At 35.7% G+C, this 16,795-nt stretch overlaps 1 protein-coding gene across 1 annotated transcript in view; it reads right to left on the bottom strand.

Moving 5' to 3' along the window:
* LOC143228549 (protein nervous wreck-like) overlaps nucleotides 1-16,795 on the bottom strand; it is a 156,385-nt gene that overhangs the window by 51,590 nt on the left and 88,000 nt on the right. The window contains exons 13-14 of the mRNA XM_076459792.1: nucleotides 3,567-3,673; nucleotides 1,254-1,568 (exon numbers count right to left, since the gene is read on the bottom strand). Coding sequence (XP_076315907.1) covers nucleotides 1,254-1,568; nucleotides 3,567-3,673 — 422 coding nt within the window. The remainder of the gene's footprint in view (nucleotides 1-1,253; nucleotides 1,569-3,566; nucleotides 3,674-16,795) is intronic.

Below are 16,795 nucleotides of genomic sequence, written 5' to 3'. Positions count from 1 at the left end.
ACATAGCAAAAAAAAAAAAAAAGGGTTGCGTGAGACAACAATTTAAAATACACATATCAGAATAATTGATATGAGCTAATAAAAATACACAAAATTATTTTGATTTCTTCATTAATTTCAGACTAGATACAACGGTTTACGGGCCCTTAGTGGGTTTTCTTGCGACTTTCTTGCCAGACTTCAGAATGTCTATTGATCACACAAGGTTTCCTGAAAACGTCAGGTTAGTAAGATGGCCTCAAGTACTTCATCAGATAATAATCTGTTTCTGCTTGGCTCCAACCTGTTCCCGTGGGTTGCTGCATAGAGGATAACTTCATCTCCACTAGCCTTTCTACCACAGGTAATTAAAGTCGGTTCTTACATCTCGCTCAGAATCTTATCCTCTCTCCCTCCCTTTAGAAACGAAACAACTACTATCTAGCAGGTAATCAAACACGTGTCACGTGGGCTAAGAATTCGTTAACTGTTGATTACACGTGTCATTTATAATTTAGTATAGGTACAACCAGTAAACTTGGTCAATAAACCGCAGTAACGTTTTTAATGCGTCGAATCATGTGCTCTTCATTGGGAACGTGTAACAATCGATAAAGCTAGCGTTTCAAAACTTACGAAACTCAGTCGTTGAACGCAGTATAAGAAAATGTGTGATTTACCGAGATAAAGTTGAAAAGTTATTCATCTACAATAACCTACCTTCGTTTTGTATCTATAACAATTTGATTCTAAGCTCTGTGATTAAACGGATATATTTACTTTTCAAGTGAAGTCTACGCTATTCAAATAGACGGTTTATCCTCACATTACTTTTATTATTCCCCTGTCTTTCTGTGTGTGTACAGGCTTAGGCAAAAACCACTACACAGTTGGTATTGTACAGTTAATACTAAATAAAATATTACGAAGATAATTGAAACCAATTAAATTTTTGTTTCTCTCACAGTAAACAACGGTTTATGTAACGTTACATATTAAACTATAATCCATATGAAACACCCATACAGTCACTTTCTCTCACCCTTTATACATAGGGGAAAAGAAGTCCTTTCTATTTATGTAGTTTTACAGTGTGCAATGAAGTTAAAAGACAAGCTATATATACATTTTATTCTTGAAGTTTTGTGCTTTCTCCAAAGACTTGTTTATAAGTAGATGGAGCGTTAACTGGCCACCTCAAAATGTTAACTGTAGAATCTGTCAGAGATAATGACGAAACATGACCTGTGTGTTGCATCGGAATTTTGTCTCACCTCATAGCCATACAAGGCGGTACAGCGGATGTTCATTTCTGATAATGGTTCCGTTTCGTGAGCTATAGTTTCTGTCACTGTCTCCATACCTTCTTCCTCCTTGCTGTTCACTATCGGGCCTACGCTTTCTTCTGAGGTGGCATCCCAAACATTAATGGTAGCCTCTACAACAACTTCCTTCTCAGATGATATTTTGATGTCAACACTACCTGTGCCTTCAAAAGGCTGGGATTGGGTTAACACATCCGAAAGACCATCAGCGAGGTCACTATCGTAAACGTAGTCGTTCGCTTTACTACAAGATTGTTCAGAGACCTTAAAAAAAAAAGAAAAAGAAATATTCTTATTTTATATTTTTAACAGAAGTTGACCTTTGAACCGGCTTGTATTTTACCACATCATTTTCACAGCTGTAATGATGTAATTATGTTTATCAGGTGATCCGAAAAGCATACTTCAAATAGCAAATAATGTTACATCGACTAATATTACGTATGTGTGTGTATCTTTGTGTTTTCCTTATAGCAAGGCCACATCGGGCTATCTACTGAGTGCACCGAGGAGAATAGAACCCCTGATTTTTAGCGTTGTAAATCCGTAGACTTACCGCAGTGCTAGCGGAGAACGAATATTTAGTAACAACCCGTTCTGTTTCATACTTTTTTCTTTTTATATTTCGTTTTTTGATAGCCTATACTTATTTATTAACGAAATAAAAGTTCTTATACGGTCTGTTAATATATTTCTGCATAAGATACACTCGATAAATACACGTTACATACCTGAATTGATACGTGATCCACGTTATTTCAAAGAAACTGCGGTAAACAATAAGAATCGCTCTTCTCCAGTGTTCGTCATACATAATTCTGGCAAATATATATATTTTTTTTCCAATATGGAAGGCACCCGAGTTAACTCGGGCAAATCACACAAGGAGATAACAGGTAATATCACCTTTTTCTACACTTCTAATAGTAAACCAAATATTTCATAAGCACCGCTCATTGCTAAGAAACAGCAACAAAAGTGACACAGCGGTACGTCTGCGGACTTTACTACGCTAGAAACCGGGTTTCGATACACGTGGTGGGCAAAGCATAGATAGCTTATTGTATAACTTTATGTTGAACTTAAAATAAATAAACATAGGTACAGTTATGTTCATTTTTTTTTTTTTTTGTGACTACAGTGACACAGTGGTACGTCTGCGGACTTTACTACGCTAGAAACCGGGCTTAGATTCTCGTGATGAGCAAAGCATAGATAGCTTATTGTGTAACTTTATGTTGAACTTAAAACAAATAAACACAAATAGGCACAGTTAGGTTCATTTTTGTTTTTGTCTTATTATTATATATATAACTGCTCTATGTATAAAAATAAACAGATTATTATAAAATAGGAATGTTTGAAGTCAAGACAAGCAGATTACAAATGAACATTTTAATAAAATGGAAACACCTGAAACTGTGAAAGATAACGCTATAAACAGCGACTTTAATCGCTTATTTTATTACAACAGTTACAACTATAATAGTTAATGTATTATAAGTACAGTTGTGAGTTTTATTTAACGATTTCCACGTAATGGATTGCGCTACTTCGTTTAATAAAATAGTGTGGATTCTGCTTACCGATTTCCATGTAATTAATAGATTGCGTTACTTAGTTTATTGTAAGAATAGTATGTTTTATTTACTTGTTTCTATGTAATGGCTTGCATTTAATACACGACTTGTAAGTTTGTTTACTGGTTTCTAATAATGACATTCGCAATGTAGTTTGTTACAAGAACTGTACTTTTTTTTTTTTTTTAACTTGTTTCCATGTAATGACTTGCATTACTTATTTTAATACATAAGTGATAGGTTTTGTTTACTGGTTTTCACGTAATAACATTCATTACTCAGTTTAAGAGCTATAGGTTTGTTTAACTATAAACAATCTACCACGGAGGATAAAGGTGTGGTTACCTTAAACTTCCAAGGATAATGACAGGGATAAGACAGTGATATATCGATCCTTTAGGGTAAATATAATACTGTAATTAATAGTTCCGCGGAATAATACAGCTTAAGGAAGAGGAACTTGGTGGAAGCGTATCTATTTTAGATTGAGTCGTGTTTTTTAAAGGTAAACTTTGGACTCTTATGTAAAATTAAATGGGATGTAGGGCCCGCAAAAATGATTTGCCCCTAGGCCCACAAAAATTATTAAATCAGCCACTGATTGCTCAATGTAATAAAGACATTTCACGACATTTAGATCGATAGGAAGTTTTACATAATAATAAAAAACAAAATTTCTCACTTCCGATTTCTGGCTACTTTTCGATGTTTTACTTCCAGTACGACTAAGGTTGTTGTGCAGCCCAAAAGAGTCAACATCTGCATTCTTCAGGAATTCTTCCACGTTCACTACACAGTTTAACGGAATAAGTGCACTTAGTATACTATTAAATTACGTAAGATTCTACAGGGTGTTCGGAAAGTCACTGTGCAGTTTTGTAATCATATTTTATCCAGTCTATTTCAAGCCAGCAACTGATAGCGGTGTTTAGGAACAAAATAAGAAGGATCCAGGCCTGTATTGATGCCAACGGGGGTCACTTTCAACATTGTTTATAATTGTTATTCATATTTACCTCCTGTATTCTATATTGAAACATGTCTGTTAATAAATATATAAGTGCATAGTGACTTTCCGAATACCCTGTATAACGGATATAGTAATAAATCTTGAAAAACAGCAAATTACAACACAAATATTTATAAACTGAATTACCTTATCAACATGATATCATATACATTTCTTTCTGGTTTATTTTTTTACTTCCTAAACGTGGCGCTATTATCGTGGTGTGCAAAGACAGTAAGTTTACCCTTCATCAAATGTAAACCGAATAATGAGTTTGGTTGAATGTCAAAGGTTGATTAAAGTCTGCGAAAAATGATTACTAAAAAGATAAAAAAAAGGGATCATATCCACCATGCCATACATGAATTAGTTTGGCTAAAATTCAGTATGAAGATGTTTATCTGTTTATAATTAATCCAAAATTCCACACCACAAAAGTCTGCCACATCAACGCCCTCAATAATTTGTCAGCAGTTGGTTCAAAGAAATTAAATCTTTAGATATAGTTTTCAATTGCCTCTCAGTGGCACAACGTTATGTCTGCAAACTTACAAAGCTAGAAATCAGTGTTCGATACCTATGGTGGGCAGAGCAAAGATAGCCCTTTGTCTGGCTTTGTGATAAACTACAAAAAAGAAGCTATGAACTACACATTTATATAATAACAAAATGTTCTGTAATCAATGAAGTCATGGTTTTTCACGTACTTTCTCAGGAGGAAGCGGCGAGGTAATTGGTCAGCATTCTTACTTTCTACATTTTAAAAAATAACCTTTTTTAAAATTAGGAGTTTGATATATTTCAACCTATATTTTTTTTTTGTGACTCAAGTAACCTGTTCATTAGGTTTAATGTTGAAATTAGAGATACCAGCTGAAACCTACGAAAGATATGCGGTTAAAGTAGTTAAAGTATTGCAATAATACGTCTTTAAACGCAGGTTTTCAACAGTAATTCTAACCGCAGACACTATAATCTGCAAGTCCACTTGCCTTAGGCCTAACATCAGTTAAGCCTTTACGGTCATATTCCATTTAATATACATTGCGAACCGTAGTCTGTCCGAAAGTTCGTCTGTCTCTCATTTAAAAAGCTGCGCACGCAGATAAAGCTCAACATTCACTTTTAACAAACTTTTAACACGACTAGAGTAATATTAATGTCAAATTTTATTTCGCAAGCAGAATATTCTACATTAACTTGTTATGAATTAATCACGCTATAATTTCCATTTCAAAATGAGACGTAACTTAAATAATAAGAAGGTAGATTTATTGTATATTAATACTGAGCGGCTTTTAGGTTGACTGAAATGCTCAAAATTTACTTTTCGCGGCGGGCACTACAAGTAGTTCAGAGCTGTGGCTGAGTGAAACCTACAGCGCAAGACAATCAATATTTTTAAAGTTCATGAAATAATTTAAATTGATGGATTAACTTAAACTTTTCCGTCACTGAGGGCGGGTACTTTTGCGTGTAATGATATATATTAACGCTGCAGCTTGTGCGCGTTTTTTGCTTTAGTTTAGTTAGATTTGTTTGTTTTGTTTTGAATTTCGCGCAAAGCTACAGAAAGGCTATTTGCGCTAGCCTTCCCTAATGTAGCAGCGTAAGTTGACAGGGAAAGTCGCTAGTCATCATCATCCACCGCAAACTCTTGGGCTACCCTTTTACCCAAGAATAATGGGATTGACCGTCACATTATAACGCCCCCACGGCTGAAAGGGCGAACATGTTTGAAGTGACGGGGATTAGAACCCGCGACCCTCGGATTACGAGTTGAGTGCCTTAACCACCTAGTCATGTTGGGTCTTAGTTTAGTTAGGACCAACTTTATCGTACTTAATACTATCAGTACACTTATAATGTTATTCTGTAACCTAACATTAGACATTTTCAAAAACTTTGATGAGCTTTTAATATGTCATTGTACCAAATATCTTCTAAAGTATGTTTACGTCCGTTGAAATGAAAAGCGTACGCGTACACATTTGAGTAGTAAGGTGCGCGCGCATTTTCGGGAGAGACAAAACCTAGCATTACTATAATTCGTATATATTTATTATTATATATATATCTTTTAATATCAATGTTTGTTTTCTTAAATATATGTATAAAAATACATGTAACTTTAACTGTTGAATACGTAGTGCGAAATTCCCGCCTATTCAATGAATCTGTAGATTTTCGAGTGTAAGAATCAACAACGTACATATGTATGTCAATTTTTTGTTTGTTCGTTTTGTTTCTGAATTTCGCTCAAAACTACACGAGGGCTATCTGCATTAGCTGTCCCTAATTTAGCAGTGTAAGACTAGAGGAAAGGCAGCTAGTCATCACCACCCACCGCCAACTCTTGGGCTACTCTTTTACCAACGAATAGTGGGATTAACCGTCACATTATAATGCCCCTACGAATGAAAGAACGAGCGTATTTTAATGTGACAAGGATTCGAACCCGCGACCTTCAGATTACGAGTTGAGCATCCTAAGTACCTGACTATGCCAGCCTATGTATGTAAATACCAGTGTTGTTGCCTTAGCTGAAATTTCTAGAAAATCCCACCCCTAAATTTTATGAAAGCAACCAACGCGACACGCCATATTGTTGTTTTCCTACAGTTGTTATACTATGAACCACGGAAACTATAACTGTGATTAATGGTTATTATTTGGGAAACTACAGATATTTGACTGCTAACGTTTATAGATTTTGAACATTACAAACCGTTTAACTTCAGTGCTGTAAAACTCACGTGTGATTAATAAAGATCCAGCTAGCTCACACTTTAATGAAGTATATATCAACTCAGAATTAATTCACTCGTCATGAACCCTCAATAGTATATCAAAGAAGTTCCGAATCGAGTAGAAAGCTGCAAGTTTGTAAAACTTTTGTACATAAATAATTATCTGTAACAATCATTACTATAAATTATATTAATGTTTGTAAATTAAAATACCGTACTAGTTCGAATTTAAGACGCATCTTTTTCATATTTTTAGGAACTGAAAATTAGGGTCTCTTAAATTTAAGGTATTATTTTTCACTCTTTGAAAGTCTCGAAAACATAAATTTTCTCGCACAATTTTCTCGAGTTATGAAATAAAGAACTGCCTGTAACAAGAGAAGTCTTAATGTTAAAAACAAAAGAATGTACAGGAAATAGTAGAACTTCTTTCAAGACTAGTCGTGGTTGGTGTGAGAAATTTGTGAAAAGAGAAGGTCTATCATTACAGCGAAGGACAGCAATTAGTCAAAAATTGGTGTCAGATTTTGAAGATGGAACGCAAGATGACATTCTCTGGGACAATAATGAATGAAGCGATAAAGATGCTTCAGCTTCAAAATGTAACAGTGAGTCAAAAGAAACATCGATGTAACATTCTGATTCAGTAAAGAAAGCAGGAAGAAACATTATTATAATGAATATTTTTATTTTCCTTCATATTTGATATATTTTTATTATATTTCATTTTAAATACATTATTAGCATTTTTTGATTTGTTAATAAACTATTTTAAAACATATTTACTCCTTTCTCATTATCATCCAAGTTTTTTTCCCCGAAAAATCTCTTTTTTAACAGTAGTGTGCGTCTTAAATTCGAAGTAATACGGTATACTTGTGTTAAGAAAATGTGTGTCAGTCTTGTTGGCATATATTATAAATCTAATACATATTAACATTTAATTAACTTTTAACTTTAAATTATCATTTAACTCAGTTTCAGGCTATTTCAAATTGTAATACGTAACATAATAAATTGGAGGCTCATCCGAGGTAAATAATAATACGTAACAACATTTATATCAACTGTACTAGTTCTTTCACTTATACAAACTAGCATACTTTATTTGAGTATAACTGACGAGAGTTAACTGGTTTAATTCTGCAGTACTTTGAAACAGTGACACTAAGACCATATTCTCAACTTTACAATCCGTTAACACAATGACACTGACTATACGCTCAACTCTGTAATCCATTAAACACTGACAATGTGACTACTCGCTCAACTCTGCAGTCCATTAAAACAGGTTACTACGTGTCTATTTGCTCAAATCTACAACCTATGGAAACAATTAAACTATGTGACTATACAGTCAAATCCGTAATCTGTTAAATAATAATACTATGCAACTACACGTTATCTGTTAAATCTGGCCCCTGAGTGGCACAGCGACATGGCTGCAGACTTACACTGCTAGAAACCGGGTTTCGATACCTGTGGTAGGCAGAGCATAGATAGCTCATTGTGTAGTTTTGTGTTTAATTCCAAAACAAACAAAATGTTAAATATGTAATTGAAGTAATAAAAATTAAACTTCGAATTTTATAGGCTTACTACAAAACAACACAATGTCTAGAAACAGTTTAAAAAATAACAATACAACATGCGATACTAAGCAAGTTTATATCGAGAAAAAGCTAAATCAAAGGTAATTCCGAAGTTTAGCTTTTCGACAGAACAGGAACGTTCCTGAGACGGTGTTTCACGAAAAACTTGTTCTCTCAGGTGAAAGTGATCACATCAACCAGGTGTGATTATCTGTCGCCTTTTGAGCACGGAAATGCACAGTTGTGGTGTAAACAGGATACGTGGGGTGTAAACACTTGAACAAACCTACTCCACTGAGCAAATAGCGTGACTTCTAAACTGTTTAATAAAAACAGGAAGAACTATCATTTGGTGTTTACTTTAGAATTTTCGCGTTAAGCTACAAAAGGACTGTGCGTATAGTCATTCTAAGTTTTCAACTGACAGCCTAGAGGGAAAGCGGAAGCCGGCATCACCAGATGGCTAAGGTACTCGACTCCTAATCTGAGGGTCGCAGGCTCGAATCTCCTTCGCGCCAAACATGCTCGCACCTTCAGCCGTGTAGGCATTATAATGTCAATCTCGCTATTTATTGGTAAAAGAGTACCCCAAGAGTTGGCGGTGGGTGGTGATGACTAGTTGTCTTCCCTCTAGTCTTACACTGCTAAATTAGGGACGGCTAGCGCAGATAGTCCTCGCGTAGCTTTGCGTGAGATTCAAAAACAATAATCTTATTGATAATTTGTTTGGTGTGAGAACCTAATTTTTAATACGTGATTAAAATATACAATTTCCATCCTGACAATGGTACTGGACACCGTAACATTTCATTAAGAATCTTCTGAACCTCTTTTTCCAATAGGGACCTTAAGGTAAGGAAAAAATCTTGGCAAGGTTAGATCGAAAGTATAATAATAACCGGAAATGATGTTAGGGTAGCGTGAAGGAGGATGTTGCTGAGAATATGGTCTTCTCAAAAGGTTGCCTGGAATAAGTCTTCACTAAGTGGAGCACCATTCTGCATGAAAACATATTTTGGACCCACCCACATTGTTGAGAGTTGTGGAAAGTACAATACGTGAAAACGTAGACAAGTTACCGACCACACTGCCAAACCCTAGGATATTCGCTCCTGAAGTAAGACTCTCCCCAAGATACAGTCAGCAGTGAAACCACACAACATGGTTATCTTTAGGAAAACTGACCCCCAAGATACAGTGAAACCACATCACGTGGTGAACTTTAGGAAGAGTGATCCCAAGATACAGTGAAACCAATTACGTGGTGATCTTTAGGAAGATTGACTCCAACATTCAACGAAACATAGAAACCACACCACGTGGTGATCTTTAGAAAGATTGGCCCCAAGATGCAGTGAATCCAAACCACGTGGTGATCTTTAAGATAACTGACTCCAAGATGCAGTGAAGCAGTGAAATCACACTACATGGTGTTCTTTAGGGAGTTCAAGGATTGTTCTACTAAAACCCATGAATTTTGACTGACCCCGATGCAACATTTATGGAGTGAAGTATACGAACTTTATCTACCACAGAATTCATCACGACAAATCCAAGGCATTGCTTTCATCAACTTTGCAATAAGGATTTCAGTAGTGGGCCAAAATAGTGTCCAGTAATGTTTTTTGATTTTGGTTAATAGACAACTCTTCTTGTCTCTTAGAGCTTTATAACTAACCTGCTGAGAGCAATAGCTGTACAATGTGTACATGGTCTGTATTTTATGTTGACCTTACAGGCTCCCAGAGTGCTGCCTCTGTATTGAAGTCCTTTTGATGGTTGTTCTTCCAACATGACCAATTGTTTCAAACTTAACTCTGTGTTATGCCACCCTTTGCTTATCAGCAAGCTTTATTTGCATATGTAGCGCCCTCTTAGTAGCAGTTTAAGGAACCACAGGAATAGTGCATACCACGATCCCTTTCGCATGTATGCAAAACACATGCTTGTATGATACACGATTTGTAAAGACTGCTCCTAAGAGCCATCCATACTGAATCTATAATTCACCCCGTGTATTTCAGATATAATCTGAACGGTATAACTTATTACAAATACAATAACACAGATACAATACGTGATATGTACAGGAACGAAAGATTTATGTAATCTTTCGTCAATAATCACTTACGTATTTATAGTTACGTATATTCGAATTGTTTTAACAAAATGCATAACGAGTTCATGGAGTACTTTACTTAAAACAATTAATGCATGCATCTCGCTAACAGTTTGTTGAATACACGAACAAAAAAATCATTTGAAAGAACCGGAAATAAACTGTCCACAAAGCAGCGCTTATCATATTAAATACGGATGATGAAGGAACACTCAGCAGTATGAGTAGAGTGTTCCTTTATGAATATTAGGTTTAATATGTTCTGTTAAAAGACACTGAAGCCTCCTCATGTCGCTAGTCGCTATAGTCCATTGGAAAATAACCATACAAAGTAATTTTGATTACAAAAGGCTCTGTTGTAAGACTGTGATGTGAAAAGCACACCAATCCTTACTTTAGGGTATTTTCAGACGTGTAAATTAAGATAAAATAGCATTGCAATTAGCTTCAGTTCACTGGCTCGTGCTATCACTATACATTTGAACAATCAGAAACAGCAAGTGACAGGTTTGACGTTAAAACTTCACGAGATGTGGGATTCATTCACATTTTTGGCGTGCGAAAAATCGAATACTTTACATCGTAACGAATCATGTTACAAACCATCTACTTAAAAGACCGTTCACGCTAGGCACAGCTCGGCGTCGCCAATATAACTTACTGAACTAAATGAAGAAGCCTCAGTTTATTCCACAACCTTATACAAAATACACATTGATAATATTTGACATTTCATGTTACAGTGAATGTTTTATGACATAGTTATTATCGCCTTTCAGTTAGGGAGAATCAATGAATCTGACTTTAAAAGGGCGGAACGGAATGAATTTTCCTTGTGGTTGTTTTAAAACGTAGTTAAACTTGTAGTAAGATAATTGTTTTTCCCCTCTTAAATCATCTTTTAAACTCCACTGGAAATCGAAAAGTTATGGGAGGGCTTTCGAAAAGAATTTCAATTAGTTTTTATTATATATATATATATATATATAGTACAAATTGTGAGTGTTTGAAATAACAACGTTCCTGCCTGTATAACACTGAACATCAATTAAACTTGGTGTAACACATGACAGAATATTTTGGCTTGTTATTATTTCTTTATGAATTATTTATGAGCTGACTTTTCAGTGTAGAGGCTAAAATTAAGACAAATTTGGCTTGTTTTGAATTTAGCCCAAAGCTACACGAGGGCTATCTGCGCCAGCCGTCCCTAATTTAGCAGGGTAAGACTAGATGGGAGGTAGCTAGTCATCGTCACCCACCGCCAACTCTTAGGGTACTCTTTTACCAACGAATAGTGGGATTGACCGTAACATTATATGCCCCCATGGTTGAAAAGGCGAGCATGTTTGGTGTGACAGAGATTCAAACCCGCGATCCTCGGATTACGAGTCGAGTGCTTTATTCAACTGGCCATTAGGACAAGATTACAGATTTTTAACATACAGTTTAACTACGAATTATAAGATCAATTTATAAGAAAGTCTAACTAAATTCGAAACATAGTAACATAACCAAAATGCTTTTGCAAGGCAGTTCCTTCACGTTCAAGAACTGAACGAAATCTACGCTGAGAGCAGAGTTTCAATCTAAAATACTTATCCGTCTTCCCCACATTTATGTGACGAACAATTCTCGTCAAATGCAAATAAAAACATATAATGTCCGAAAATTCTGGAACCACAGGTACTTCAATTAATTTTACAGAATGAGTTCTTTGTAATTCTATATAAGTTTAGATTAACAGCAGGATCAACTCGATCTTCTTAAGTTTAGACAGCGCCATGATCAGTAACATATGTAAAATTAAGTAAGGCTGTAAATCACCTGCAGTTAGAGACTTTTCGGACACCCTGACTTTGTAGATAAAACTTTCTGAGATAATGATCTTGGACTATTAATGAAAACCCACAAGACGTGGTAAAAATAAGTTACTTTATCAAAATAACCAAGAGAAAGATGCGGTTTTAATATTGATTTTTGGAAAACTTGGACATACTGTCTTGTTATATGTATAATTATTTTAATTTGATAATGTCTCAGAATTGAATAGAAATATGTCACTATTAAAATAGTTCGTATGGTCTCGAATCCGGCTCGCCAACTGAGAAATCCGAAGCTGCACCATAAGGCCAGCCCAAGGTCCGATACCGATTTTATACTTTAATCATCGATTTTGTACAGATCCCAAAAAATGTATTTGAATAATATGTCAATTAATTCTAACCCGTGTGCTTCAAGTTAAGTTCTCACCAATAGGAGCAGTTCCCAGTTTTTCAATCCGTTTAATTCAGAATACAACAGTATTTTTAGACACACATGCTGGATTATTATTTTTTTTTTTTTGAAGCTTTCACTGTCTAATACTATAATGCTCGGAACCTCCTAAGTGTGTCCCCCGCTGGTAAAGCGGTAAGTCTATGGATTTACAACGCTAAAATCAGGGGTTTGATTTCCCTCGGTGGACTCAGCAGATAGCCCGTTGTGGATCTGCTATAAGAAAACACACACACATACAGATGGTTGGAGAAACAGAATAATTTGTATAATCAGAAAAAAGTTTCAGTTCTTCTTAAATATTTCTTATGAGTCGACACATTAGCTACGCCAGTAGTTATTTGCATGTAATTAATAAATGTGTCAAATGGATCGACTTGCTAGTTTCGCCAGTGATTATATACTTATGTATGCGTTTTCTTATAGCAAAGTCACATCGGGCTATCTATTTTGTCTACCGGGGGACTTATTCGTTTGTAATTAATATCTCATTTGTGAATGTGTCTGATGGATTGACTTGTTAATTTCAATTGTAATTTTGTACCCGTATAAGTACATTCGTATATTTTAGAAGTGTTGTTGTTATTATAGTTATCTCTATTCAAAGATATCCTTTTCGTTTCCGATCTGTTTCGAACAACGAATTTTGAAAAATAAGAGGAACTCCTCAATAGCTACGGCACTTAAAATTCTTTGAGGCAGGATCAGAGTAATCTATATCATTTTTTTGTTATTTTTATCAGCTATATTTTTGTGTGCCAGCAATATCAATCGTGGGGCAAACGTATAACCGACTTCATTTTATTGCTCATCACGACCTCTACCTGCCTACCCTCAAATTGAAATTACTTTAAGCAGGAGTACAGAAAATTAAGCTATGAGGCTTTAGGCATGATGAAATAAACAACTGAAAAGAGTTTAACCTTCCGAGTCAAAAAGTGTGGTTAGATCTCAAATTGGTCAAGAGATGACGAAAAGCTAAAAGTCTGTATTTGATAAAACTCAACGCTGTTTTAAGAACAGTTATGCTGTGGCTAAAAATACACACTTACAGGTTTAGAAAAACTCCAGTGTGCACTATTTTATTAGGTGTAGTTTCGGGGGGTGGAACGGATCATACTATTGACAAGCAGGGTTACCCAATTGTTGAATTACTAAACTCCTGACTGTTCGTTATGAAAATACATATTATCATAGAGATGAAAGTTAGTGTATAACTTAGGACTTAAATCTTGATAAGTATAGTGTTAAGGATAGGTGTAGACCCAAACGAGTTTTCAATATATCATTTTATATTAATTATTTAACGTATTATTATTCGATATTTTTTTTATTATGTAGAATGAATTAACAGTCACTGAATCAGATAATATTTAAAATTATTGGTAACTTTATAGATGAGTATTCTGATTGGTTATTTATACGACACGACATTAATACTGGAATTTACCAAAGCATGTGATTGGTGGGTTATAGTGGCCGTAAAGTTTCGTGGGTCGCGTAGAGGATTAAAGCATTTCCGCTAGAGGTGGGAGAAGGTTCTTCTGTGATTGTTAGGCCTTGTTACTACAGTATATCAATTATCCTCTATTACATAAAACATTACGCACGGTCGGAGGCGAGTGCCTGTAATACAACACTCTGTATACTACACTTTCCTGTCACATTTACTAGAAGAAATATGCCAGCTTTTTCACATTAAATAAGAAACATGTAGCCCTCTAGAGGGGCGTCGGTCCCGTCTTTACCCGCCAGCGGTTGAGGTGTGCCGTGAGTCCCGCTGTGCTGCTGATAGGCTCTGCGGGAAAACACCATTGTTTGAGTGTACGCTCGGTTACTTAAAGCTTATAATCGGAGTGAAGTAGTTTTTTGTTTCAAATGGAACTCATAAAACAGATGGTCATGTTGGAAGATTTGAGCAGTACGTTGTCACCTGATGTTTGTATCTTGGGCTTTAAAATAGATAAAGTAGAATAAGTAAGCAGAAGGGTAAATAAAAGGTGAAATGAGCAATCGCCTAAAATTTGCAGTTAAAACAGGAAACATCGTGCAAGTGAAAAAACAACAACAATAAATGTTGTTATGAAATCAGCAGTTCGCTCGTGGAATAAAAAACAAACGAAGGTTTTAATAATTTATTTGGGTCAATAATAAAAAACTAGGAACCAACGAATAGCTGACTGAGGAACGGAATGATCATGAAAGAAAATTGGTGTTGAATAATAGTTTTGTTGTAAGCAGTTGGTTGTTTACACGTGAAAATGTTCATTCTGAGAGACTTGTAGAAATTGTAAGTACTTAAAAGAATGGAACTTGAATTTTTCAGCCTGAACTGCCCTTTATGTACGTATGAACTAAACGGTCAGGTCAGAGATCCTTATAATATAACAACCTCTAAACGGTCAGGTCAGAATCAAATAGCGGGACTGACTATCATTTTACAACACACTTACAGCAAAAACGTTCAAGCTTGTTAATTGGTGTGTTTTGAATTTCGTGCAAATCTACTCGAGGGCTATCTGCGTTAGTCCGCACTAATTCAGCAGTGTAAGACTAGAGGGAAGGCAGCTAGTCATTACCACCCACCGCCAACTCTTGGGCTACTCTTTTGCCAACGAATAGTGGGATTGATTGTAACATTATAACGCTCCCACGGCTGAAAGGGCGAGCATGTTTGATGTGATGGGAATTCGAATCCGCGACCCTCAAATTACGAGTCGAGTGCTATAACCACCTGGCCATGTCGGGTCCCATGCGTATTAAGCGGCGTCACGTTTCGAACCGTAGATACACAGCCCGACACGCTAATTACTAGGTCACACATAGCCCAAGTTGAAAGAGATAGGTTGTAAATAATATAGTAATACATCTATTGGAAATTAAAGATTATGGAATATGTTAATATATTTCAACGAAGTTAATATGAATGTGGAGAGAGAGGTAGGGGTGTAATTTAAGAATTGTAAAAAACAAACAAACACCAAAAACAACAACCAATAGGAGTATGGAATCGTTTGTTTCAAAAGTGGTTATATAAACGAACAGAACATAATTCAAGTCATATATGGTTCATTTTAGCCTTTGAAAAATCATGCGTAAATAGCAGACAGTGTAAAATATATTTAAAAGTGGTGGAATAGCCAAAAGAGAACAGCTGTAGGGTCGGTGCTTAATCCACTGTTGTGTGGTGACGTCTGAGAAACCTTTAATAAAATATTGGTGCCTTGTTTCAACATTGGTATTGTTGTGTGGCAATGTTCGCGATAAGCAATGCTAAACCAATAAAACGAAGACATGGATGTTTATGTACAAAGTGTTTCATGAAGAGTTTCCCTATTTTGAACTTTATCAAAACTATTATAATTCAGCGTGAATAACTGAAAGTTTTGTAAGTATCAGTTTGATTGTGGTGTTTCTGATAATTGATAATATTAAAATTAATTCAGGATGTACATTTCTATTAATTAATTACACGAAGTTAATAAATATTAAAAGTACGAAAAACGTGATACAGCTCTAGTGATAACTAAATTTCTGGAGTTAATACAGTAAATAGCAGAAAGTTATCGTCAAATATTTGATTCAATCAGCTCATAAAACACATTTCTTGAGCATACTACAACAGTAAAATGTTACCAGTGAAGCCAGAAGACTCATACTTAACCCTGTGCCATGACATAGCCAGGTGGTTAAGGCACTCGACTCGTAATCTGAGGATCGCGGGTTCGAATTTCCGTCACACCAAATATGCTTGCCCTTTCAGCCGTGGGGGCGTTCCAAGTTACAGTCAATCCCACTATTCGTTGATAAAGTAGTCCAAGAGTTGGCGGTGGGCGGTGATGACTAGCTGCTTTCCCTCTTGTATTATATTGCTAAATTAGGGACGGCTAGCGCAGATAGCCCTCGTGTAGCTTTGTTCGAGATTCAAAAACAAACAAACTTAGCCCTGGATATGTTTCGAGCGGAGGCATTGAATGTGTTAGCACGTTCGGTTTATTTGCTGAATCTCGCGCAAAGCTACTCGAGGGATATATGTTGTCGCTCATTTAGGCACAATGTCATCTCGTGAAAGTTTACGTGGAAGAAGAACCTTTGGAGTTTATTATTAATTCTTCTGTAATCCGTTATATCGTAGGCATTTTCTTTCAAACTCTGTAGAAGGCT

The sequence above is a fragment of the Tachypleus tridentatus genome, chromosome 10 (assembly GCF_004210375.1).
Source record: "Tachypleus tridentatus isolate NWPU-2018 chromosome 10, ASM421037v1, whole genome shotgun sequence".
Classification (NCBI taxonomy): Eukaryota; Metazoa; Arthropoda; class Merostomata; order Xiphosura; family Limulidae; genus Tachypleus; species Tachypleus tridentatus.
The sequence above is the reverse complement of the archived record's forward strand: the minus strand, read 5'-3'. Positions and strand labels throughout refer to the sequence as shown.